General features: G+C 43.7%; 2 protein-coding genes across 3 annotated transcripts in view; both read left to right on the top strand.

The window, feature by feature from the left end:
• Positions 1 to 4,455: 4,455 nt before the first annotated feature.
• On the top strand, positions 4,456 to 22,558 carry LOC128705009 (protein obstructor-E). The gene is made up of 7 exons (XM_053800241.2): positions 4,456 to 4,592; positions 14,503 to 14,709; positions 15,158 to 15,358; positions 15,929 to 16,124; positions 17,171 to 17,446; positions 18,087 to 18,155; positions 18,910 to 22,558. Exons 1-7 carry the CDS (start codon positions 4,550 to 4,552, stop codon positions 19,154 to 19,156), a joined length of 1,239 nt encoding a protein of 412 aa, XP_053656216.1. The 5' UTR covers positions 4,456 to 4,549; the 3' UTR covers positions 19,157 to 22,558.
• Positions 22,559 to 25,903: 3,345 nt separating this feature from the next.
• The window catches only part of LOC128705008 (protein obstructor-E-like), a 35,647-nt gene continuing 35,132 nt past the window's right edge, over positions 25,904 to 26,418 (top strand). For both annotated transcript variants that reach the window (XM_070105176.1, XM_070105175.1), the window contains exon 1: positions 25,904 to 25,964. In XM_070105176.1, coding sequence (XP_069961277.1) covers positions 25,922 to 25,964 — 43 coding nt within the window. In that variant the 5' untranslated portion in view covers positions 25,904 to 25,921. The remainder of the gene's footprint in view (positions 25,965 to 26,418) is intronic.

Genomic DNA, 26,418 nt, shown 5'->3' with positions numbered 1-26,418 from the left:
AACGAAAAACAGATAGCAGGAGATAGCATCTCTCAAGCGATCATGTGTGAAAAGGCTAGGAAGTTGTATGAGGATTTAATTAGAAAAATGCCAGCAACTAGTGGTGATGTGAGTGAATTTAAGGCCAGCAAAGGTTGGTTTGAGAGATTTAAGAATCGTAGTGGTATACATAGTGTGATAAGGCATGGTGAGGCTGCCAGTTCGGTCCAAAAAGTGGCTGAAAAATATGTGAAGGAATTCAAGGAGTACATAGACAGTGAAGGACTGAAACCTGAACAAGTGTTTAATTGTGACGAAACAGGCCTGTTTTGGAAGAAAATGCCAAACAGGACCTACATTACTCAGGAGGAAAAGGCATTCCCAGGACACAAGCCTATGAAAGACAGGCTTACTCGCTTGATGTGTGCTAATGCTAGTGGTGATTGCAAAGTGAAGCCTTTATTGGTGTATCACTCTGAAACTCCCAGTGTTCAGGAGAAACAATGTCCTCAAGGCTAATTTGTGTGTGATGTGGAGGGCAAACAGTAAGGCATGGGTCACTAGAGACCTTTTCTATGACTGGTTACACCATGCATTTGCCCCCACTGTGAAAAATTACCTCCTGGAAAATAAATTGGACCTTAAGTGCCTCCTGGTATTAGACAATGCTCCTGGTCATCCTTCAGACGTGGCAGAGCGACTTTCTGGGGACATGAACTTCATTAAGGTCAAGTTTTTGCCTCCTAATACCACTCCTCTCCTGCAGCCCATGGACCAGCAGGTTATTGCAAACTTCAAAAAACTCTACACAAAAGCTATGTTTGAAAGGTGCTTTGTAGTGACCACAGAAACTCAATTGACTCTAAGAGAGTTTTGGAGAGATCACTTTAGCATCCTCAATTGTGTAAATATTGTAGGTAAGGCTTGGGAGGAAGTGACTAAGAGGACCTTAAACTCTGCTTGGAAAAATCTGTGGCCAGAATGTGTAGACAAAAGGGATTTTGAAGGGTTTGAGGCTAACCCTGAGAAGCCTATGCCAGTTGTGGAATCAATTGTGACATTGGGGAAGTCCTTGGGGTTGGAGGTTAGTGGGGAGGATGTGGAAGAGTTGGTGGAGGAGGACAATGAAGGACTAACCACTGATGAGCTGCAAGATCATCTTCAACAGCAAGAGGGCAGACCTGAGGAAACTGCTTCGGAGGAGGGGATAGAGAAATTGAGGAAGTTGCCTACTACAAAGATTAAGGAAATGTGTGCTGTATAGTCCTTGTGGCTTAGCGCTTCTTTTTGATTATAATAATAATAAGGAAATGTGTGCAAAGTAGCTTGAAGTGCAAACCTTTATGAATGAAAATCACCCTCACACAGCTATTGCAAGCCGTGCTGGTGACTATTACACTGACAATGTTGTGACCCACTTTAGGAAAGTCATAAAGGAACGGGAGGTACAGGCCTCCATGGACAGATATCTGTATAGCCCTTGTGGCTTAGCGCTTATTTTTTATTATAATAATATGAACAGATATGTTGTGCGACAGAGGTCCAGTGACACTCAAGCTGGTCCTAGTGGCATTAAAAGAAGGGAAGTAACCCCGGAAAAGGACTTGACACCTCAAGTCCTAATGGAAGGGGATTTCCCTTCTAAACACTAACACCATCCACACACTCCCCTCTTCCCATCCCATCAATCATCACCAGATATTCAATAAAGGTATGTGTCAGTTTGTGTGTATTAAAATTAATATTTCATGTGGTAAAAAAATTTTTTTGTTCATACTTTGGGGTGTCAGGAACGGATTAAATTGATTTCCATTATTTCTTATGTGGAAAATTAATGAAGCTAACGATAATTTCAGCTAACGATGAGCTTTCAGGAACGGATTAATATCGTTAGCAGAGGGTCCACTGTATTTAGTTACAGTAATTGTTTGACTTAATCACTGATGGTAATTATAAAAATTAAATCAAATCAAAATCTTTATTTCTTTGAGTAGTATACATTGTGTACAGCCTTTCCTTACTTAACGACGGAGGCCCATTCCTAATATCACATCGATAAACAAATTCGTTGCTAAACGAGGAGCATGCTATAATGGTAGTGGGTTTATGTCAACCATCTTTGATATTGCTTTAATGTCACCCTTGTACATTTACAATATTTTTAGTACGCATATTTTTAAATGTTTATACAGTAGTGTAATGTATATTGTAATAAACAGAATAGAGGAAATCAGCTCTAATATACTACATTATTTAGGTATGCACACTGGTCAGAGAGCCCGTCGTAAGTCTGAGTCGTTGGTAAACAAGTACGTTGCTAAGTGAGGAGATGCCGTATTTTACATGTAATAGAATATTGTTCATCACAAAATCAAGTCACTAATATGCATGAATATTTCCGGCAGAGTGATATAATGAAGGCAGGAACCATACATAGGTATAAGAAGAGGTATGATAAAGCTCAGGGAGCAGGGAGAGAGTGGACCTAGTAGTGACCAGTGAAGAGGTGGGGCCAGGAGCTGTGAATCAAACCCTGTAACCACAACTGGATGAGTACAACACATCACAAAACAGGTTACCAGACTAATGCTGTTTACACACTACATAGGCTATTGTGAATTTTAATTACGTATATTTTCAAAAAAATAGGTATCAAAAGTATAATTTGAAAAAAATATTATAGAGAGGTAGCAAAGAATATTACAATAATCCAGTTTGAAGTGTGTATTAATATTTAAATTGATGTGGTAGTCTTAACTGGGATTTCTTATATAGTTTTAGACTGGTTCTTTAATTTCAGATTGCGGGAAGATTATATAAGAGATTTTGAAGGAACGGAGTTAGTTGGACGAGTTGGTTATGTTTGGTTTAGTTTGGTTTAGGAGATGTGATTTTTTAATTATAGGTTTAAACTGACTGGCAGACAGGATGTTTTGCTGACTCGGGCGATGAATTCCAGATCTTGGGGCCCTTTGTGTGTGTTATATTTTTGTATAGTGTGAGGCGGACACGAGGGATGTTGAAGAGTTTTGTGTGTTGTGTTGTGGCTGTGGGGGACACAAGAGGTCACAGTAATAGGGGAACACAACAACAAGGGGACACAACAGCAAGGGGACACAACAACAAGGGGACACAACAACAAGGGGACACAACAACAAGGGGACAGAACAACAAGGGCACACAAAAACAAGGGGACACAACAACAAGGGGTCACAACAGCAAGGGGACACAACAACAAGGGGACACAACAACAAGGGGACACAACAAGGGGACACAACAACAAGGGGACACAACAACAAGGGGACACAACAGCAAGGGGACACAACAACAAGGGGACACAACAAGGGGACACAACAACAAGGGGATGCAACAACAAGGGGACACAACAACAAGGGGACACAACAAGGGGACACAACAACAAGGGGACACAACAACAAGGGGACACAACAGCAAGGGGACACAACAACAAGGGGACACAACAACAAGGGGACACAACAGCAAGGGGACACAACAACAAGGGGACACAACAACAAGGGGACACAACAACAAGGGGACACAACAACAAGGGGACACAACAACAAGGGGACACAACAACAAGGGGACACAACAACAAGGGGTCACAACTGGAAGTTGAAGACTCGGATGAGTCACAGGGATGTTAGGAAGTGGAACAATCTGGAGAGTGATATAATGAAGGCAGGAACCATACATAGCTATAAGAAGAGGTATGATACAGCTCAGGGAGCAGGGAGAGAGTGGACCTAGTAGCGACCAGTGAAGAGGTGGGGCCAGGAGCTGTGAATCGAAGCCTGCAACCACAACTGGATGAGTACAACACACATCACAAAACAGGTTACCAGACAAGTACAAACCAGTATATAAACACCTTTCTTACAGCCTCAAACATTACTTTCACAATTTTAACCTAACCTAAACCTAATCCTAACCTGACCTGACCTGACCTGACCAAACCTAACCAAACTTAACCTAACCTAACCTGCCTCAGTAGGTAGACTTTGTGCTCGTTTGTGTTTCACTGCTAACTGTCAGGTTACCAGTGGTGTATTATACATTGAAATATACACCTCTCAGTGTATACGCACTGAGATATACACCTCTCACTGTATACACTGAGATATACACCTCTCAGTGTATACACACTGAGATATACACCTCTCAGTGTATACACACTGAGATATACACCTCTCAGTGTATACGCACTGAGATATACACCTCTCAGTGTATACACACACACACACACACACGTCAAAAAACACTAGTAAATGCAAGTCTATCCAAACACCGTGACTATCTATCCACTCAACTTTCACCTCTCCAAGCCTCCATCTATCGCACTGTATCTATTAAATCCTACTTAAACCCTTCAGAAATCAACACAGCAAATGCAAAGTGGATATACTGTAGTTGCAACAGGATATATAACGTATATATAACGGTATATACGAGGGTAGGAGGTCGTTATAGGGAGGTGGACTGGTGGTGGAGGGACGTACAAGGTTGATCAGAGTGAAAGGATTTGTGGAGGAAGCGAATATATGTTAGTGTTAAGATGTGGGTCCTACTGGTAGCGTGTGTGTGTACTCTGGTGACTGGTAAGTACTCTGAAGGATGAGTGAGAATGTTACAGTACTGGAGGTGGGAAGTATAGTACCTGTACTCTGAAGGATGAGTGAGGATGTTACAGTTCTGGAGGTGGGAAGTACAGTACCTGTACTCTGAAGGATGAGTGAGAATGTTACAGTTCTGGAGGTGGGAAGTACAGTACCTGTACTCTGAAGGATGAGTGAGGATGTTACAGTTCTGGAGGTGGGAAGTACAGTACCTGTACTCTGAAGGATGAGTGAGAATGTTACAGTTCTGGAGGTGGGAAGTACAGTACCTGTACTCTGAAGGATGAGTGAGGAAGTTACAGTTCTGGAGGTGGGAAGTACAGTACCTGTACTCTGAAGGATGAGTGAGGATGTTACAGTTCTGGAGGTGGGAAGTACAGTACCTGTACTCTGAAGGATGAGTGAGGATGTTATTGTTCTGGAGGTGGGAAGTACAGTACCTGTACTCTGAAGGATGAGTGAGAATGTTACAGTTCTGGAGGTGGGAAGTACAGTACCTGTACTCTGAAGGATGAGTGAGGATGTTACAATTCTGGAGGTGGGAAGTACAGTACCTGTACTCTGAAGGATGAGTGAGGATGTTACAATTCTGGAGGTGGGAAGTACAGTACCTGTACTCTGAAGGATGAGTGAGGAAGTTACAGTTCTGGAGGTGGGAAGTACAGTACCTGTACTCTGAAGGATGAGTGAGGATGTTACAGTTCTGGAGGTGGGAAGTACAGTACCTGTACTCTGAAGGATGAGTGAGGATGTTACAGTTCTGGAGGTGGGAAGTACAGTACCTGTACTCTGAACGATGAGTGAGGATGTTACAGTTCTGGAGGTGGGAAGTACAGTACCTGTACTCTGAACGATGAGTGAGGATGTTACAGTTCTGGAGGTGGGAAGTAGTGTCTGCCTGTCTGCCTGTTTGTAATCAGTTATTTGTGGTTGCAGGGGTCGAGTCACAGCTCCTGGCCCCGATTCTCAACTGGTCGCTACTAGGTCCTCTCCCTGCTCCTTGAGCTTTATCATACCTCGTCTTAAAGTTGTGTATGGTTCCTGCCTCCACTGCAACACTTCCCAGACTATTCCACTTCCTGACAACTCTCTGACTTAAGAAATACTTCCTAACATCTCTGTGACTCATCTGATTCTTCAACTTCCAATTGTGACCCCTTGTTGCTGTGTCCCATCTCTGGAACATCTTATCTCCCACCTTGTCGATTCCTCTCGGTATTTTATATGTCGTTATCATATCCCCCTGTTCCTCCTATCCCTTAGTGTCGAATTCCCTTAACCTCCTCGTAGGACATACCCCTTTGCTCCGGGATTAGTCTTGTTGCAAACCTTTGCACTTTCTCTAGTTTCTTTACGTGCTTGGCTAGGTGTGGGTTCCAAACTGGTGCTGCATACTCCAATATGGGCCTAACATACACAGTGTACAGGGTCCTGAACGATTCCTTACTGAAATGTCGGAATGCTGTTCTTAGGTTTGCTAGGCACCCATATGCTGCAGCAGTTATTTGGTTGTGTGCCTCAGGAGATGTGCTCGGTGTTATGCACACTCCAAGATCCTTTTCCTTGAGTGAGGTTTGTAGTCTCTGTCATCCCTAGACTGTACTCCATCTGTGGTTTTCTTTGCTCTTTCTCGATCATCATTACTTTGCACTTGGTGGGGTTGAACTCCTGGAGCCAGTTGCTGGACCAGGTCTGCAGCCTGAACAGATCCATTTGTAATTCTGCCTGGTCCTCGTCCGACTGAATTCTCATCAACTTCACATCATCTGCAAACAGGGACACTCTAAGTCTATTCCTTCCGTCATGTAGTTGACAAATACCAGAAACAGCACTGGTCCTAGGACTGATCCTTGTGGGACCCTGCTCGTCACAGGCGCCCACTCTGACACCTCGCCACGTACCATGACTCGTTGCTGTCTTCCTGTCAGGTATTCTCTGATCCATTGTTCCCTGTTATCCCTGCCTGGTCCTCCAACTTTTTGCACTAATCTCTTTTGTAGAACTGTGTCAAAAGCCTTCTTACAGTCCAAGAAAATGCAATCTACTCACCCCTCTCTCTTACTGCTGTCACCTTGTCATAGAACTCCAGTAGGTTTGTAACGCAGGAATTCCCATCCCTGAAACCGTGCTAGTTGTCGTTGATAAGCTCATTCCTTTCTAGGTGCTCCACCACTCTTCTCCTGACAATCTCCACGACTTTGCATACTATACATGTCAGTGACACTGGTCTGAAGCCTTATGCTTCGTGTCTGTCTCCTTTTTTAAACATTGGGACTACATTTGCTGACTTCCATACCTCAGGTAGTCGTCCTGTTTCAATAGATATGTTGAAGATTGTTGTTAGGGGTACACATAGTGCCTCTGCTCCCATGGAGAAATGTTACCTGGTCCCACCGCCTTTGAGATATCTAGTTCACTTAGCAGCAGCTTCTCCTCCTCGGTTGTATATATCGTGTCCAGCACTTGATGGTGTATCCAACCTCTCCGTCCTTTCTGTCTCCACTGTGAATACTTCTTTAAATCTCCTGTTGAGCTCCTCACACACTTCTTGGTCGTTTCTTGTTATCTACTCTCCTTCCTTCCTTCCTTCCTTCCTTCCTTCCTCAGACTGATTACCTGGTCCTTGACTGTTGTGTTCCTCCTGATGTGGCTGTACAACAGCTTCAGTTCAGACTTGGTTTTCTCTGTTATGTCATTTTCATATTGTCATTGGGCCTCCCTTCTTACCTGTGCATATTCATTTCTGGCTGTACGACTGCTCTCCTTATTCTCCTGGGTCCTTTGTCTTCTATACTTCTTCCATTCTCTAGCACACTTAGTTTTGGCCTCTCTACAACTTTGGTTGAACAAGGACTCGTTCTGGCCTTCTCATTACCTCTGTTGCTCTTGGGTACAGACTCCTCCTCAGCTTCCTTGCATATTGTTCTCACATATTCCATCATCTCATTTATTGATTTTCCCACCAGTTGCCTGTCCCACTGAACTTCATGCAGGAAATTCCTCATGCCTGTGTAGTCCCTCTCTTGTAGCTTGGCTTCACCTGCCCTACTCTTCCTGCTTCCCTCTCTCTCTGTCTGTCTGCCTGTCTACCTGCCTGTCTACCTGCCTGTCTACCTGCCTGTCTATCTGCTTGTCTATCTGCCTGTCTACCTGCCTGTCTATCTGCCTGTCTACCTGCCTGCCTGTCTATCTGCCTGTCTACCTGCCTGTCTGTATCTGCCTGTCTTCCTGCCTGTCTGTATCTGCCTGTCTACCTGCCTGTCTACCTGTCTGTCTACGTGCCTATCTACCTGTGTGCCTGTCTGTCTATCAACTAAGGTCGTTGACAGCCTGGCTGTCAGCTTTCTCTTTCTGCTCTGCTGACGACATTTCACTTTCTCTGTCAAGCTCCGTTACCTGTTACTGCTGTTTCTTTTGCTACTGTTGTTCCTGCTGGTGTTCCCGTTGCTCCTGCTGCTGTACCCGTTGTTGTTGTTGTTACTGTTGTTGTTGTAGTGACCTTGCAGTAGACAAGACACTGGTAGCCACACCTCACTCACTTCAACAGTCACCTCACAGAACCTGTTCAGTTGAATTTTGCAACACCGACCTCTCACTCTTACTCTCTATCTATCATACTATCTCTCTATCTATCACGCTATCTATCACATCTATCACACTTTCTCTTTCTCTATCACATTATCTCTATCGCGCTATCTATCGCACTATCTATCGCACTATCTATCGCACTATCTATCGCACTATCTATCGCACTATCTATCACACTATCTATCACACTCATACAAAAAGTTTCTCTTGTGTGTATATACGATTTCTTGAACTTTCTTCACGAGAGAGAGAGAGAGAGAGAGAGAGAGAGATAATACCGTTAGGTCTTACTTTTAACAATTAACTCACTTCAAGGTTGTCTAGTGAATGTCTGTCTGTCTGTCTCTCTCTCTCTCTCTCTCTCTCTCTCTCTCTCTCTCTCTCTCTCTCTCTCTTTCTTTGCTTTCTGTCTGTCTATCTCTGTCTCTGTCTGTCTCTCTCTCTCTCTCTCTCTCTCTCTCTCTCTCTCTCTCTCTCTCTCTCTCTCTCTCTCTCTCTCTCTCTCTCTCTCTCTCTCTCTCTCTCTCTCTCTCTCTCTCTCTCTCTCTCTCTCTCTCTCTCTCTCTCTCTTTCTCTCTCTCTCTTTCTGTCTGTCTATTTCTCTCTGTCTCTGTCTCTCTCTCTCTCTCTCTCTCTCTCTCTCTCTCTCTCTCTCTCTCTCTCTCTCTCTCTCTCTCTCTCTCTCTCTCTCTCTCTCTCTCTCTCTCTCTCTCTCTCTCTCTCTCTCTCTCTCTCTCTCTCTCTCTCTCTCTTTCTCTTTCTCTCTCTTTCTGTCTGTCTACTCTCTGTCTCTCTCTCTGTCTCTCTCTCTCTCTCTCTCTCTCTCTCTCTCTCTCTCTCTCTCTCTCTCTCTCTCTCTCTCTCTCTCTCTCTCTCTTTCTTTCTCTCTCTCTCTTTCTGTCTGTCTATTTCTCTCTGTCTCTGTCTGTCTGTCTGTCTCTCTCTCTCTCTCTCTCTCTCTCTCTCTCTCTCTCTCTCTATCTATCTATCTATCTATCACTTTATCTCTCAGTATATACACTGAGAAGCATACATCTCTCAGCTTTCAACAGGAACAACAGTAGCACCAACGGTACCAACAACAGGAGCAACAGTAGCACCAACGGTACCAACAACAGGAACAACAGTAGCATCAACGGTACCAACAACAGGACCAAGACTCTCGCCTATCGATGTTGAACTAAATACAAAGGTCACCTTCACTCTTACGACCACTGAAAGTACAAATATACTCAGTATATATATGCATATACCGAGTATATACCTGTATATGCTCATATACCTGTATATACCAAGTATATAAATCTGTATATATTAAGTTTAGAGTGATAGAAGAGTGGTGTTGCAGGCGTCTCTAAGTGTTGCTGTATATCCCTTACGGATTTAGCGCTCCCGGGATATTAATAAGGATATATGAGTTGGTATATACGTTGGGGATATTGCTTCGTTATCGTGGAGAGCGGTAAATCAGTAGGGGCCGTATAGACCCTGTTCGACGGGTCTTTTGTTCTGAAGTTACTCTACGAGGGCCCTTGTTATCCATAAGGCGAAATGTGCTTATTAGCGGTGCTACGTTTCTACCCTCCCTCCCCCTACCTCCACTGACTCCATTTCGGGTCAAAAAAGGCGTGGAAAGTGCCTGGGAAGTGATTTTCCAAGCTCTACTTTCGTTCTTAGGGTCCTGGCTCCAGGACGCCATCTTGGATCCGCCCAAGGGAGTGGAAATAATTTTGGTAATATCCTTCAGAGGCTCTATCTATCGGCTTTTTCCTTCCCTCAGAAGTCTATGGGAGAGCTGGGGCCTTTAGCTTTTTATTCCAGCAGGGAAGAGTCTTATAATGGGCCTTTTATGCCGCTTTTAGTCTATAGTTTGTGGAACGTCGGCAGCTGGGTCCTGATGGCAGCCGTATTATGGTTCAGTGTTTACATCCGTTGGTTCTTGTAGATCTTATAGCATTTTTTGGGTCTTGTCTGGCCGCAAGGGGTTCTTCCCCAGCTGTGGAGAACCACCGTGGTTCTGCCTGGTCGTAAATCGGGTTCTTCGGGTCATGGTCCCTCACAATATTGACCACTGCAAGTTCTTAATCAGTGGTTTGCAGAACCCACACCGTGATATATGGGACAGTTTAGCAACATTTATTAATGAAACGTTTCGCCCCACACTGGTTTCTTCAGTCCAATGCAGAAATAGGTGGAAAAGAGGAGGAGTTTGAGGTTATTAGTCCCTAAGCTGAGGGAGGGACCTTTTTAATTACATTTGAGTTACCTTTCTCCATTTTTCCTTGTGATTTTTGTAGCCTCTCTGTGACCTTTCTGTGTAACCTCTCTCAGTGACCTTTGTAACCTCTCCCAGTGACCTTTCTCTGTAACCTCTCTCAGTGACCTTTGTAACATCTCCTAGTGACCTTTCCATCATCTTGAGGATCCGTAAGGCGTGGTGCAACCTTTGACCTTTACAACACCAAGGTCACTCTCTCTCAGAACTCCTGGAAATGTTTCTCAGAGCTGTAGAGATACCTCTGTGGAATGCTGCAGCAGGTCGGATGGGCAGTGACGGACCTACATTTTAGGGCCCTGAAGCTTTAACTGTTATTGGGACCCTGAAGCTTGAACTGTTATGAGGCCCCTTTGCAACCCTTACAGTAGGCCCAAAACTTTAAGCAATGTGGACTGAAGTCGCCTCAGGGCCCTCTGGGATCAGGGGCCCTGAAGCTTTAACTGTTATTGGGACCCTGAAGCTTGAACTGTTACGGGGGTCTTGAAGTCTGAACTGTTATGGGTCCCTGAAGCTTGAACTGTTATGGGCCCCTGAAGCTTGAACTGTTATGGGGGCCCTGAAGCTTAATCTGCATTAGTTTCACAGTTGATCCGGGCCCTGAGGTTAAGAAGGGATTGGTATTGATGGGCCAAAATAGGAGCCTCTTTCAGGTTCACCCCTGGACTAGGTACAGAGAGAAAGATCAGGGATTGTAAAGAGACTGGTTTAGAGGTGTGACCGTCTTGTGGTCTAATTTAGGTCGTCCATGGATCGTGGTGGGTTTGTAGTCGCTCTATTTGGCCTGTTAGTCTCCCAAGGGCCAGGAGGCCGTATAAGGGCCTTGTATAGGTGTAGTTATTTATACGAATGTGCACCTTGAAGGCTATATAGTCTACCAGGGGCTACACTACGTCTAATTCTTTTGGCAGTGTCGTGTGTAGTCTGTGATTGTAGTCGAAGATAACTATACAGTAATGGTTGTATTTCGTGTTCGTGGTATGGGTGTACGTGTGATGGAGGTAATTTTGACTTCTACAGGTAGTTGGGGGCCGTTCTTAAGGTCACAATGAGTGGTTTTGGATGTATTGTTTCCTCTATACGTCATTGGCTTTCCCAGAAGCAAATTCTGTGTGGTGAGTAATGAGGTCAGCACATCCTGGTGTAGCGGTCTTCAAGTTTCTTACTCAACCTATATTGGAGGGTCAGATGTGTGATGAGGGGCCGCATTTATTACCCAGAAGGCTGACTTAGTGTAAGTGTGTTTGGGGTGTTCAGGGTTCAGGTATACTATTTGTGTACAGGTTTACAGAGTAGGGGAGAGTAAACGTTGAAGGCCGCAAAGACAGGTTCTGAAGCTAATTGTAGGGTCATTAAGGGAGTTGCAAAGTGACCTTTATGACGTTCGGGGGAAGGGTCATAAAGGTCACACACCTTGTATTTGGGTCCTTCATGCCAGTGCTGAAAACCCCCATTGATTAGATAAAGTTTGTCAGGAAACAGGACAAATATTTCCTAAAGCTGGTATTAGCCACACGATGGGTCAGAGTTGGAGCTTTTGGTCATCTGGCCGAGGCCTTCCACTGGCTTAACCTTCACCACTTTAAAAATTAATTACAACGGTAAAATGCGAGGTGCGAGGTTCTGAACAGAGCTTTGGTAAGCTGGGGGAGGAAGAAGGTAGGTCAGGATGGAAGTATGATAAAGGGTTGGTGGGGAGGTTGGTGGGGAGGTTGGTGGGGAGGTTGGGGGTTTAAAGGTAAGTGGCCTAACCACTTTGGTGCAACTTTAATAAGTATATATCTTGCGCTATTCCTGAAAAAGTTGAATTCATAAGATAGGTATACCTCCTGCCTGTCAGCTGTACACCGCTATACCAGCTGTATACCGGTGTGCCGCTGAATTGGAAGGATGTATACTGTTTGCAATTGCCTTTTTTCGCGAAAGAGGTCGGTCATAAGGCTGCAGCTGCAGGTGGTAGTTGCAGGTCGTTTGATGGAGATGGGTTGCCACCTGGAGTTGGTTGGCCAAGCAGTTTCCGAGGTGATGTCCTGCTGTAGGATGGCTGTAGATGGTACAAGGTTAGTTGTAAGGTGAAGATTGACAGAAGTGGGTCACCCAAAATTGGGGAGCGTTAATCCATGTTACTGGACGTGGAATAGTTCTGGTGGTATCCATTCTTCTAATTCTCCAGGGAGGTCACTCAGGAGTCTTGGTCGAGTGAAGTTCTCCTCGTGGATGAAGTGTTGGACTCTTTGGTGGAGGTTCATTCTTTGGGATCTGTGGGGCTGGGGGTGTTGATGGTGTAGTCGGTAGTGTTTGATGGTTGGGGAGGGTTTTCCCTGTCAGGTACATAGAGTTCCTGCGTGTTATATACTTGCCTCTTCTTTAGTTTGTCTAGCCTGACATTAATTGCAGTGATTCTCTGTTGTGTGTGCAGGTCTTCCGTCCTGATTCTGTCTGAATCTGGTGCCAGCGATAAAGCGGGGGGCTCTGTTCTGGACTCTTTGGAGTTTTAGCATGTTGGTTTTAGTTGTTAGAGACATGGGTACACAAGGGTATTTTAGCAGAGGTCTGATCATCATCTTGTCCAGGTGTTTCATGATGTGGGAGGGGGCTGCATCGAACCGGAAAAGTTAGCCGAGGCGGGTTTTGCTAGGTTCACTTCCTTGTTATGTGGGATGTAGAGTTGAGTAATCTGTCGATGTCATAACCTAGGATCTTGTTTAGATTTCTGATAGCGATTCGTGAACTCTGATGGAAAATATTCTCTTTGTCTTCTATGGTTGATGCTAAAGAACCAATGGTGCTGACGAGGACTTTATCTGGGTTGGCTGTGATTCTCCATGTTTTCTCTCACTTAAGAAGATAAGATAAGATAAGATTTCGTTCGGATTTTTAACCCCGGAGGGTTAGCCACCCAGGATAACCCAAGATAGTCAGTGCGTCATCGAGGACTGTCTAACTTATTTCCATTGGGGTCCTTAATCTTGTCCCCCAGGATGCGACCCACACCAGTCGACTAACACCCAGGTACCTATTTGCTGCAAGGTGAACAGGACAACAGGTGTAAGGAAACGTGCCGAATTGTTTCCACCCGCCGGGAACCGAACCCGGGCCCTCCGTGTGTGAAGCGGGAGCTTTAGCCACCAGGCCACCGGGCCACTTACCTGTTCTCCTTAGTTCTTTCATTTTCTCTATTACTCTTTCATGTTTGTTTGCGCCAGATATGGAGGTTGAGGAGACTACGTGAATAACATCGTCTGATAATTATAATTTATGCAAATTTGGTCTTCTGTATTAAAATCGTGATCTTTTCGTAATGCTAAAAATTTCAGAAAAATTAGGCCTAGGGTTGGGATAGGCCTGGTTGTGTCTACTACCACAACAATTCACAACACCACAACTACAACAATTCACAGGACTGTATAATGGGATTAGATAGTTCTAAACAGGTTCTCAAGGGGGTTTAAGGGATAGAACCGGTTGGTTAAGGAGTCACTTTAAGGGGGTAGTGAAAGTATATCCGGGTAGTCGATTTATGTGGGATTCCGTAAGGGATTTGTGTTGCAAGTGGGATTTGTAGTAGGATTTCTGCAGGGATTTAACAAACACACACTATGTATATATAAATAGTGCATCATTTTCTAGGAAAGGCTTTTGATCCTAGGAATTTGAGTTACTGCCACAGCTTCCTGGAACAAAGGAGAGGTCCTCATTGCCAGGAAGATATCCTTGAAGGATAACAGGATTAAAATCCTTGAGATGTGTAAGCTGATTCATGGGGTTTGAAGACTATCTATTACATGTACTCACATACACACCCTCGTACTCAACACGTACTCACATACACACCCTCGTACTCAACATGTACTCATATACACACCCTCGTACTCAACATGTACTCACATACACACCCTCGTACTCAACATGTACTCATATACACACCCTCGTACTCAACATGTACTCATATACACACCCTCGTACTCAACATGTACTCATATACACACTCTTGTACTCAACATGTAATCACAAAATCTCTGATTTCAGTCGAAGCTCAGGGCGTGGTACCTGAATGTCCAGCACCTGATGGGTTCTTCGCTGACGCAGAACAATGTGATAGGTACTACGAGTGTGTCGACAATGTCCTGACTGAGAAGATGTGTGCAGACGGTCTGGCCTTTGTAGACTTGAACCCCCGGATCGAGAAATGCGATTATATTTCATCTGTCGACTGTACTGGCAGGCCTAAACTACGTGAGTATTGTCTGTGTGTCTACTTGGGCTGAGTGGCATGGGTAGGTCTATTGGAGCATGCTAGATAGGGTCATCACTACATTAGGTCTACTGGACCATGCTAGATAGGGTCATCACTACATTAGGTCTACTGGACCATGCTAGGTAGGTTCAACACTACAGTAGGTCTACTGGACCATGCTAGATAGGTTCAACACTACAGTAGGTCTACTGGACCATGCTAGGTAGGTTAAACACTACAGTAGGTCTACTGAACCATGCTAGGTAGGTTCAACACTACAGTAGGTCTACTGGACCATGCTAGATAGGGTCATCACTACATTAGGTCTACTGGACCATGCTAGGTAGATTCAACACTACAGTAGGTCTACTGGACCATGCTAATCTAAAGCTATCAGCCTACTCAGAACACAACCCTAGGCCTATTAAATCCTTTCATCCCCCACAGAGCCTGCCCAGCCTACAGACGTGTGCCCACGCCAGAATGGGTACTTCCAGCACCCAGATGAGACAGTCTGCAACAAATTTTATTTCTGCAATGCAGGGACGGGTAACCTGGTGACCTGTCCAGAGGGTCTGGTCTATGGGCTGGACAGCCATAATTGTGTCTGGCCGGATGTTGCAGCCAGACAAGGCTGCTCCTCTGATGGTATGTTGCAACACAGTCACCTAGAGAAAGGTGTCTTTGTAATAGATGCATTTTGAGTAGATAGACATCAACATAGATGTGTTTTAAGTATATAGATTTTGAAACAGATCCCATTCCAGTAATTTAACTTAGAAATATATAGAATTTGAACAGTTAGACATCAAACTAGGTAGACTTATACTAGACAGAGTTCAAAATATATAAACACAGTATATATATATATATATATATATATATATATATATATATATATATATATATATATATATATATATATATATATATATATGTGTGTGTGTGTGTGTGTGTGTAAAACCTGGGGGAGTTGAATGATAGCTCTAGGCCTTTCGTGTTATAATCAACACATCAGGAGGTTGCAGTGTAGCAGACAAGAGGACGTCCTATTTACTGCAACATTGCAAGCTCCTGATGTATTGATTGCAAGACGAATGACCTAGAGCTATCATTCAACTCCCAAGTGTTACTGGGTACCTGATGTATGTAACACTGATGGCTAAGTGGTCTAAGGTATATGTATATCATAGTCAACAATTTCTGTCTCTCCTACAGTGATAGCTGAGTTCGACTGTCCTAAGGTGACAGATGACATTGCTGTCTCCCATCCCCGGTATGCTGATCCAACAGACTGTCAGTACTTCTATGTCTGTATCAGTGGAGTCAATCCTCGCAGGAACGGCTGTGCCTTTGGTCAAGTCTTCAACTCGAAGTTGGCAGCCTGTGACGCCCCACAGGAAGTTCCAGAGTGGTAAGTTGGCAGCCTGTGATGCCCCTCAGGCAGTTCCAGAGTGGTAAGTTGGCAGGCTGTGATGCCCCTCAGGCAGTTCCAGAGTGGTAAGTTGGCAGCCTGTGATGCCCCTCAGGCAGTTCCAGAGTGGTAAGTTGGCAGCCTGTGACGCCCCTCAGGCAGTTCCAGAGTGGTAAGTTGGCAGTCTGTGACGCCCCTCAGGCAGTTCCAGAGTGGTAAGTTGGCAGGCTGTGACGCCCCTCAGGCAGTTCCAGAGTGGTAAGTTGGCAGGCTGTGACGCCCCATAGGTAGTTCCAGAGTGGTAAGTTGGCAGTCTGTGACGCCCCTCAGGCAGTTCCAGAGTGGTAAGTTGGCAGGCTGTGATGCCCCTCAGGCAGTTCCAGAGTGGTAAGTTGGCAGGCTGTGACGCCCCTCAGGCAGTTCCAGAGTGGTAAGTTGGCAGGCTGTGACGCCCCTCAGGCAGTTCCAGAGTGGTAAGTTGGCAGGCTGTGACCCCCCACAGGCAGTTCCAGAGTGGTAAGTTGGCAGGCTGTGACGCCCCACAGGCAGTTCCAGAGTGGTAAGTTGGCAGTCTGTGATGCCCCTCAGGCAGTTCCAGAGTGGTAAGTTGGCAGTCTGTGATGCCCCTCAGGCAGTTCCAGAGTGGTAAGTTGGCAGTCTGTGACGCCCCTCAGGCAGTTCCAGAGTGGTAAGTTGGCAGTCTGTGACGCCCCTCAGGCAGTTCCAGAGTGGTAAGTTGCCAGGCTGTGATGCCCCTCAGGCAGTTCCAGAGTGGTAAGTTGGCAGTCTGTGACGCCCCTCAGGCAGTTCCAGAGTGGTAAGTTGGCAGGCTGTGACGCCCCTCAGGCAGTTCCAGAGTGGTAAGTTGGCAGTCTGTGACGCCCCTCAGGCAGTTCCAGAGTGGTAAGTTGGCAGGCTGTGACGCCCCTCAGGCAGTTCCAGAGTGGTAAGTTAGTCGTACAGCTTGTTGCCGTGCTGCTACTATTACTACTACTGTTATGATACTATTGTTCCATCATTCTAAAGTGATCTTGTCTTCCTGACAGTGCTGACTACTACACTGCCTATTTTGAAGACTATTTCAACACGCTGACAGCCACTGACGGCCGTGTCAGTGTAGATATCCTGGCAGCTGCCCTGGCTAGTGGGTATGACGTACCCAGCATTCAAGAGAGGTTCCATGTGGACCCAAAACTACTGCAAACCCAACCCAGACCCTCTAGGGCACGTGGGGTTACTGCTGCCCCAGCTGCTGCTGCACCAGCTGCTGTTGCACCAGCTGCTGCTACTGTTCGCAAAGCTGGTAAACTACCAGCTAGAAGGTAAGTGTTGGTTGGTTAATGGAGTTTAAAGTCTATCTACTACACCAGAGTCATTTAGATTGGTTGGTTAATGAGGTTTAAAGTCTATCTACTACACCAGGGTCAATAAGACTAGTTAATGGGGCTTAAAGACTTAAAGACTTAAAGGCTTAAACTCATATACTCATCCAGTGGGGTTCCCAGGGGTCAAGTTATAGCTTCTGGGCCCAACTCAACATGGTTTTGAAGACTAGGCTAGGAGAGATGTCCTAGACACTGCCTTGACATTTTGTGACTTAGATGAGAGTCATCAGACTCCATAATAATAATAGTAATAATAATAATGATAATTAAAGAAGACTGCCACTCCCACGAGCCTCCCTGGGGCGGGGAAGATGGCCGACCAGCGGCGTAGCTTCTCCCTACGAGCCCCTGAGAACGGGGAATGGGGCTAGGCCTGTGGACAGTTGGTCCCAGAAGATGAGGAGGTACTTGTACCTCCTTCCATGGCAGACATTGGTCTGAGACACTACCAAGACAGGGAGCCAAGACCAGGTCACCATCTGGAAAAGACCCAGACTGGGAGAATAATAATAATATTAATAATAATAATAATAATAATAATAATTAATCTACACTGTATTTCGTCTATCTATCTTAGACAAGAAGAACTGGTGTCCCAGGACGGTGACGTGTCACCCCCGTCGCTCACTGCTGGCGCCCCACGCAAGTAAATACTGTTAAAATGAGATTAGAGGTTAAATGAGAGTAAAATGAGTTTAAAATGAAGTTAAAATGAAGTTAAAATGAAGTTAAAATGAAGTTAAAATGAAGTTAAAATGAAGTTAAAATTAGGCTAAATGAGAGCTAAATGAGGTTAAAATAAGGTTAAATGAGCTTAAAATGAAGTAAAATGAAGTTAAATGAGGTTAAAATGAAGTTAAATGAAGTTAAAATGAGGTTAAAATGATGGTAGAAGGTTAAAATGAGGTTAAATGAGGGTAAAATGAAGTTAAATGAAGTTAAAATGAGGTTAAAATGATGGTAGAAGGTTAAAATGAGGTTAAATGAGGGTAAAATGAAGTTAAATGAAGTTAAAATGAGGTTAAAATGATGGTAGAAGGTTAAAATGAGGTTAAATGAGGGTAAAATGAAGTTAAATGAAGTTAAAATGAGGTTAAAATGATGGTAGAAGGTTAAAATGAGGTTAAATGGGGGTAAAATGAAGTTAGTTCATTTGACATATATATAACTACTGTAATATTTCCAGATAATTGTCTAAATTACAATAATCTTCTAAATCAAAACAGTTTGTATCAAAATTTTTTGAGTAATGACACTTGTCAAAAACAAATTTTTCTAAATCAAAGTTGTCTAAATCAAAGTTGTCCAAAATCAACATTTTCTAATCAGCATTGTCTAAGTCAACATTTTCTAAATCAAAATTGTCTAAATCAACATTTTCCGTACCCCTCCCCCCCCAGCACGGTTCCAAAGCGACGCTTCCGACCACAACCACCAACCACCACCACTACCCCCCCACCACCACCACCACCCCCCCAGGGTGGCCCTGAGGACTACACTGACTACACTGACTACACTGATGGTGCAGTGTACGACTATGGTGCTGAGGTACCACTACCACCACCCACAACTACCACCGCAGCACCGGTTCAACCTACATCTATCAAGCGAAGGATTCCCCTCAGACGACCTCGACCTGCCAATTAGAGTGTTAGAATGTGTTGTTCTCTGAGAGTGCTAGAGTGCTAGGAAGAGTGCTAGACAGTGCCAGACAGTGCCAGACAGGGCTAGACAGGGCTAGACAGTGCCAAACAGTGCCAGACAGTGCCAGACAGTGCCAGACAGTGCCAGAGTACCAGAGCTAGACAGTGCTAGACAGAGTGCCAGATAGTGCCAGACAGTGCCAGACAGGGCTAGACAGTGCCAAACAGTGCTAGACAGTGCCAGAGTACCAGAGCTAGACAGTGCTAGACAGAGTGCCAGATAGTGCCAGACAGTGCCAGACAGGGCTAGACAGTGCCAGACAGTGCCAGAGTACCAGATAGTGCTAGACAGAATGCCAGACAGTGCTAGGCAGTGCGAGACAGTGCTAGACAGTGCCAGACAGTGCTAGACAGAGTGCCAGAGTACCAGAGTGCCAGAGTGCCAGACAGTGCCAGACAGTGCCAGACGACTAAAACACTCTTCACAGCTCAGATTTCATCTTCCGTTCAATATTTTGGTTCCGGTGATAATATTATATAAGAACTATGGTACTGAGTAGGCTGTATAATAGGCCTATTTGATTTTAATGCCTATGGGTTAGATCGTTTATGATTATATGATCTAAATTAGTCATCCAACTTAAGTGACAGTTTTAAGTCTGGCTTAAGTTAGGCTAAGTTCAGACATTGAATTTACTTATTACAACAAAGTTGCTGTTATGTTTGTTCAAAATATAGATCTTTCTATGCCTAGGCCTATTTTATAAAATATAGATCTTTCCATGCCTAGGCCTATTTTATAAAAGATCTTTCCATGCCTAGGCCTATTTTATAAAAGATATTTCCATGCCTAGGCCTATTTTATAAAAGATATTTCCATGCCTAGGCCTATTTTATAAAAGATATTTCCATGCCTAGGCCTATTTTATAAAAGATATTTCCATGCCTAGGCCTATTTTATAAAATAGATATTTCCATGCCTAGGCCTGTTATATAAAATATAGATCTTTCCATGCCTAGGCCTATTTTATAAAAGATATTTCCATGCCTAGGCCTATTTTATAAAATAGATATTTCCATGCCTAGGCCTGTTTTATAAAATATAGATCTTTCCATGCCTAGGCCTATTTTATAAAAAATATAGATATTTCCATGCCTAGGCCTCTTTTATAAAATATAGATCTTTCCATGCCTAGGCCTATTTTATAAAAAATATAGATCTTTCCATGCCTAGGCCTATTTTATAAAATATAGATCTTTCCATGCCTAGGCCTATTTTATAAAATATAGATCTTTCCATGCCTAGGCCTATTTTATAAATATAGATCTTTCCATGCCTAGGCCTATTTTATAAAATATAGATCTTTCCATACCTAGGCCTATTTTATAAATATAGATCTTTCCATGCCTAGGCCTATTTTATAAAATATAGATCTTTCCATGCCTAGGCCTATTTTATAAAATATAAATCTTTCCATGCCTAGGCCTATTTTATAAAATATAGATCTTTCCATGCCTAGGCCTATTTTATAAATATAGATCTTTCCATGCCTAGGCCTATTTTATAAAATATAGATCTTTCCATGCCTAGGCCTATTTTATAAAATATAGATCTTTCCATGCCTAGGCCTATTTTATAAATATAGATCTTTCCATGCCTAGGCCTATTTTATAAAATATAGATCTTTCCATGCCTAGGCCTATTTTATAAAATATAGATCTTTCCATGCCTAGGCCTATTTTATAAAAAGATCTTTCCATGCCTAGGCCTATTTTATAAAAATATAGATCTTTCCATGCCTAGGCCTATTTTATAAAATAGATCTTTCCATGCCTAGGCCTATTTTATAAAATAGATCTTTCCATGCCTAGGCCTATTTTATAAAATATAGATCTATCCATGCCTAGGCCTATTTTATAAAAAGATCTTTCCATGCCTAGGCCTATTTTATAAAAAATATAGATCTTTCCATGCCTAGGCCTATTTTATAAAAAATATAGATCTTTCCATGCCTAGGCCTATTTTATAAAAAGATCTTTCCATACCTAGGCCTATTTTATAAAAAATATAGATCTTTCCATGCCTAGGCCTATTTTATAAAAATAGATCTTTCCATGCCTAGGCCTATTTTATAAAAAGATCTTTCCATGCCTAGGCCTATTTATAAAAAATATAGATCTTTCCATGCCTAGGCCTATTTTATAAAAAATTATAGATCTTTCCATGCCTAGGCCTATTTTATAAAAAAAAATTACATATTTTTTTTCTTGTCATCGAATTCACTCAACAAGTATCTATTTGTTGAGTGATTTATATATATATATATATATATATATATATATATATATATATATATATATATATATATATATATATATATATATATATATTTGTTAATAGATTAGTTGATTTTTTGAAAGGGGGGAAATATGACCCAAATATAATGTGGGTTTTTAAGGGAAAATGGAAAACAGGGGAAGGACTCGAACCTGGGTCCTGTTACTCATTACCATTGCTCATTACAGTTGTAATGAGCAACAGTAGTGAGTTATAATGAGCAAACTAGCAACATCAAATAGGTTTAGTAATTTGGACGTCCATATTTTGGATAAATAGGACCAAAAACACATTTTTGACCGAAAAATCGAGAATTTGACTCCCCAGGCCAAATTTTACCCAATTTTTGACTTAATTTGGGTTAATATATTTTTAATGGTTACCAGAAAATGGTATTTTAGCTCGAAAGTCACAATACAGTTTAGAAATTTTCGAATCATTTACAAATTTTCGAATCATTTCGAAATTTTCGAATCATTTAGAAATTTTCGAATCATTTAGAAATTTTCGAATCATTTAGAAATTTTCGAATCATTTAGAAATTTTCGAATCATTTAGAAATTTTCGAATCATTTAGAAATTTTCGAATCATTTAGAAATTTTCGAATCATTTAGAAATGTGTATTTAGATTTTGTCTAAGAATTGTCTATTTTTATGGTTCAGTTTAGAAATGAATCATTTAGAAATATATTTGATCTATTTCTAAAATTTGTCTGTATCTATGGTTCAATTTAGAAATTCTCTTGTGATTTAGAAATATTGAATTTTGTCTATTTCTAAAATACATCAATACCTTTGGTTCAATTTAGAAATCTCTAAATAAATTATAAATCTCTAAATCAATTTAGAAATTCATTTAGAAATGCACATTTAAATTCTAATTCAAAAAAATTATTTCTAAACCAATAGATGGCAAAATAGACAGATAGATAAATAGATGGAGCCTTGTATGAGCATTATTGAAGAGAAAATAAACCCATACAGGTTTGTGTATCTTTGTCCTGTGGCTACAGGGGGTCGAGTCACAGCTCCTGGGCCCGTTTTTATCAATAAATATATGGTGGAAATTAGTGTATTACCCTTTTAAGAGATCCTTATATGTGGAGGTTAATGTGAGGCTGATTGGTACAGTGGAAGGTGGGTATAAGGTACCTGGTACTTTGTACCTGGGTGTTACCTGGTACCTGGCAGTAGGTACCTGGATGTTACCTGGTAGTAGGTACCTGGGTGTTACCTGGTACCTGGTAGTAGGTACCTGGGTGTTACCTGGTACCTGGTAGTAGGTACCTAGTGTGGTACCTGGGTGTTACCTGGTAGTAGGTACCTGGGTGTTACCTGGTAGTAGGTACCTAGTGTGGTACCTGGGTGTTACCTGGTAGTAGGTACCCGGGTGTTACCTGGTACCTGGTAGTAGGTACCTAGTGTGGTACCTGGGTGTTACCTGGTAGTAGGTACCTGGGTGTTACCTGGTACCTGGAAGTAGGTACCTGGATGTTACCTGGTAGTAGGTACCCGGGTGTTACCTGGTACCTGGTAGTAGGTACCTAGTGTGGTACCTGGGTGTTACCTGGTAGTAGGTACCTGGGTATTACCTGGTAGCAGGTACCTGGGTGTTACCTGGTAGTAGGTACCTGGGCAGTACCTGGCAGTAGGTACCTAGTGTGGTACCTGGGTGTTACCTGGTACCTGGTAGTAGGTACCTGGGTGTTACCTGGTACCTGGTAGTAGGTACCTGGGTGTTACCTGATAGGTACCCAGGTGTTACCTGGTAGTAGGTACCTGGGTGTTACCTGATAGTAGGTACCCAGGTGTTACCTGGTAGTAGGTACCTGGGTGTTACCTGGTAGTAGGTACCTGGGTGTTACCTGGTACCTAGCAGTAGATACCTGGGTGTTACCTGGTAGTAGGTACCTGGGTGTTACCTGGTAGTAGGTACCTGGGTGTTACCTGGTAGTAGGTACCTGGGTGTTACCTGGTAGTAGGTACCTGGGCGTTACCTGGTACCTAGCAGTAGATACCTGGGTGTTACCTGGTAGTAGGTACCTGGGTGTTACCTGGTACCTAGCAGTAGATACCTGGGTGTTACCTGGTAGTAGGTACCTGGGTGTTACCTGGTACCTGGCAGTAGGTACCTGGAAGTTACCTGGTACCTGGCAGTAGGTACCTGGATGTTACCTGGTAGTAGGTACCTGGGTGTTACCTGGTAGTAGGTACCTGGGTGTTACCTGGTAGTAGGTACCTGGGTGTTACCTGGTACCTGGCAGTAGGCACCTGGGTGTTACCTGGTACCTTGCAGTAGGTACCTGGGTGTTACCTGATACCTGGCAGTAAGTACCTGGGTGTTATCTGGTACCTGGCAGTAGGTACCTGGGTGATACCTGATACCTGACAGTAGGCACCTAGTGTGGTACCTGGTACCTGGGTGGTACCTGGTAGTAAGTACCTGGGGTGTTACCTGGTGCCTGGCAGTAAGAACCTGGATGTTACCTGGTACCTGGCAGTAGGTACTTAATGTACCTGGCAGTAGGTACCTAATGTGGTACATGGTACCTGGCAGTAGGTACCTAGTCTTAGAACCCCCATATCTGTCTTAGAGCACCCAGACTTGTTTCAGAACCCCCACAAATGCTTTAGAACACCCTAGACCATTAAGAACCCTGACAGCTATCTTAGGGTACCTTGGACCTTTATTTTAGGGCCCCACAAGTGTCTGAGAGCACACCAGACACATTTTAGAACCCTCATAACTGTTTTAGAACCCCTTAACTGTCTTATAGCACCTCACACTCCTTTTAGAACCTCCATCACTGTCTTAGTACACCCTAGATTCATTTTAGAACCACCGGAGATGTCTTAGAACACCCCAGTCCCTTTTTAGAACCCTCTTAACTGCCTCAGAACACCCGTGACCCCTTTCAGAACCCCCATAACTACTCTCAGTGCACCCGAGACCCTTTTTTGAACCCCCAGAGCAGTCTCCGGACACTTCTGACCCCTTTTAGAACCCCCATCAAGTTCTTAGTAGACCCCAGACCCCTTTTAGAACCCTTCCAACTGTCTTAGTACTCTCCAGACCCCTTTTAGAACCCCCACAGCTTGTTTAGAACACTCCAGACCACTTTTAGAACCCCACAACGTTCTTAGAACACACAAGACCTGTTTTAGAACCTCCACAACTGTCTTTCTACGCGCAAGAACCCCACAACTGTCTTAGAGCACCACATACTTCTTTTAGAACCCCCATAACTGTCTTATAACTCCCAGACCTGTTTTAGAACCCCAGAACTGTCTTGGAACACCACCCGTTTAGAACCCTCACAGCTATCTTACTACCCCTAAACCCCTTTTAGAACCCTCACAACTGTCGTATAACAAACCCAGACACGTTTTAGACCCCCCATAACTGTCTTAGTACTCTTAGACTCATTTAAGAACCTCTAAACTTAGGACGCCCTAGACACTTTTTAGAACCCCTACAACTGTCTTAGAGCACCCCTGACCACTTTTAGAACCTTTATAACTGTCGTAGAACTCACCAGACCTCTTTTAGAACCCCCACAACTATCTTACCACCCCCAAGACCCCTTTTAGAACCCCCACAACTATCTTACCACCCCCAAGACCCCTTTTAGAACCCCCACAACTATCTTACCACCCCCAAGACCCCTTTTAGAACCCCCACGAATGTCTTAGATCACTCCAGACCCCTTTTTAGAACCCTAACAGCACTCCTAGAACACCCCAGACCTGTCTTAGAACCCTCACAGCTTCCTTAGAACACAAGAATCACTTCTGAACTCTCCAGATCAATTTGAACACTCCAGATCACTTTTAGAACTCTAAGAACGCCAAGACCCCTTTCAGAAGCCCCATAACTGTCTCAGGACACCCCGGCTCCTTTAAGAACCCCCTCAACGGTCTTATAAACCCAGTTCAGAACCCCCACATCCGCTTTGAAAGACTTTAAACCCAGTTTAGAACCCCCAAATCTGCTTTAAAAAAGCTATACCAACATTAGAACCCTGACATCTTCTTTAAAAGACTTTAAACCTAGTTTGAACCCTAACACTTGTTATAAAGACGCTAAACCTAATTTAGAACCCCACTGGTTGGTTTAAAGCACTGTAAAACCAATTCAGAACCCCAACAAGTGCATTAAAACACGGTAAACCCTGTTTAAAACCTCATAACTGGCTTTCATCCCATAAAAACCCCTTTTTAGAACCCCCACAACTGGCTTAGAAGCCAGTTGTGGGGGTTAGGAACAACCCACAACAACACCACAACTGGCTTAGAAGCCCCATACTAGCTTTGCAACCCCCAGAACTGGCTTAGAACCTAACTGAGGTTGAGAGATAGAGTGGGCGGGGTTTAGAGAGAACGTAAGAGAGAGGTTCTGGTCCAGACTGGTCCAGTGGACCAGTCTTACCATGTACACTGTGTGGATTGTGCCGCTTCTCTTCTGGCTTTGTGGTACGTGGCTTTTGTGCTGGCTTAGGGTGGCTTAGGGTGGATTAGAGGGGGTTATTGAGTGGTCTTGGGCCATATTGAGTGGCCTTTGTGGTCCATAGGGCCATAGTGAAAGTCCATAAGGCCCTAGTGAGGGTAAGAGTGTGGGTTATAGTGAATTAGGGTGGGTTATGGTGGGTTAGAGTGGGTTATGGAGTGGTCTTGAGCCATATTGAGTGGTCTTTATGGCCCCTAAGGCCATAGTGACGGTGGAAGTATAGGTTATTTTGGGTTAGGGTGAGTTAGGGTGGGTTAGAGTGAGTTAAGGTGGGTTAGAGTGAGTTAGGGTGTGGTAGGGTGGCTTTGGGTGGGCCATGGATTGGTTTTTGAGCCATACTGAGTGGTCTTCATGGCCCCTAGAGCCACAGTGATGGTGAAAGTATTAGCCAGAAGACCTTGTGGGAATTCCCGTAACTGT

The sequence above is a fragment of the Cherax quadricarinatus genome, chromosome 97 (assembly GCF_038502225.1).
Source record: "Cherax quadricarinatus isolate ZL_2023a chromosome 97, ASM3850222v1, whole genome shotgun sequence".
In the NCBI taxonomy this organism is placed as follows: domain Eukaryota; kingdom Metazoa; phylum Arthropoda; class Malacostraca; order Decapoda; family Parastacidae; genus Cherax; species Cherax quadricarinatus.
Note: the sequence above shows the minus strand (reverse complement) of the source record. Positions and strands in the feature narration are given on the sequence as shown.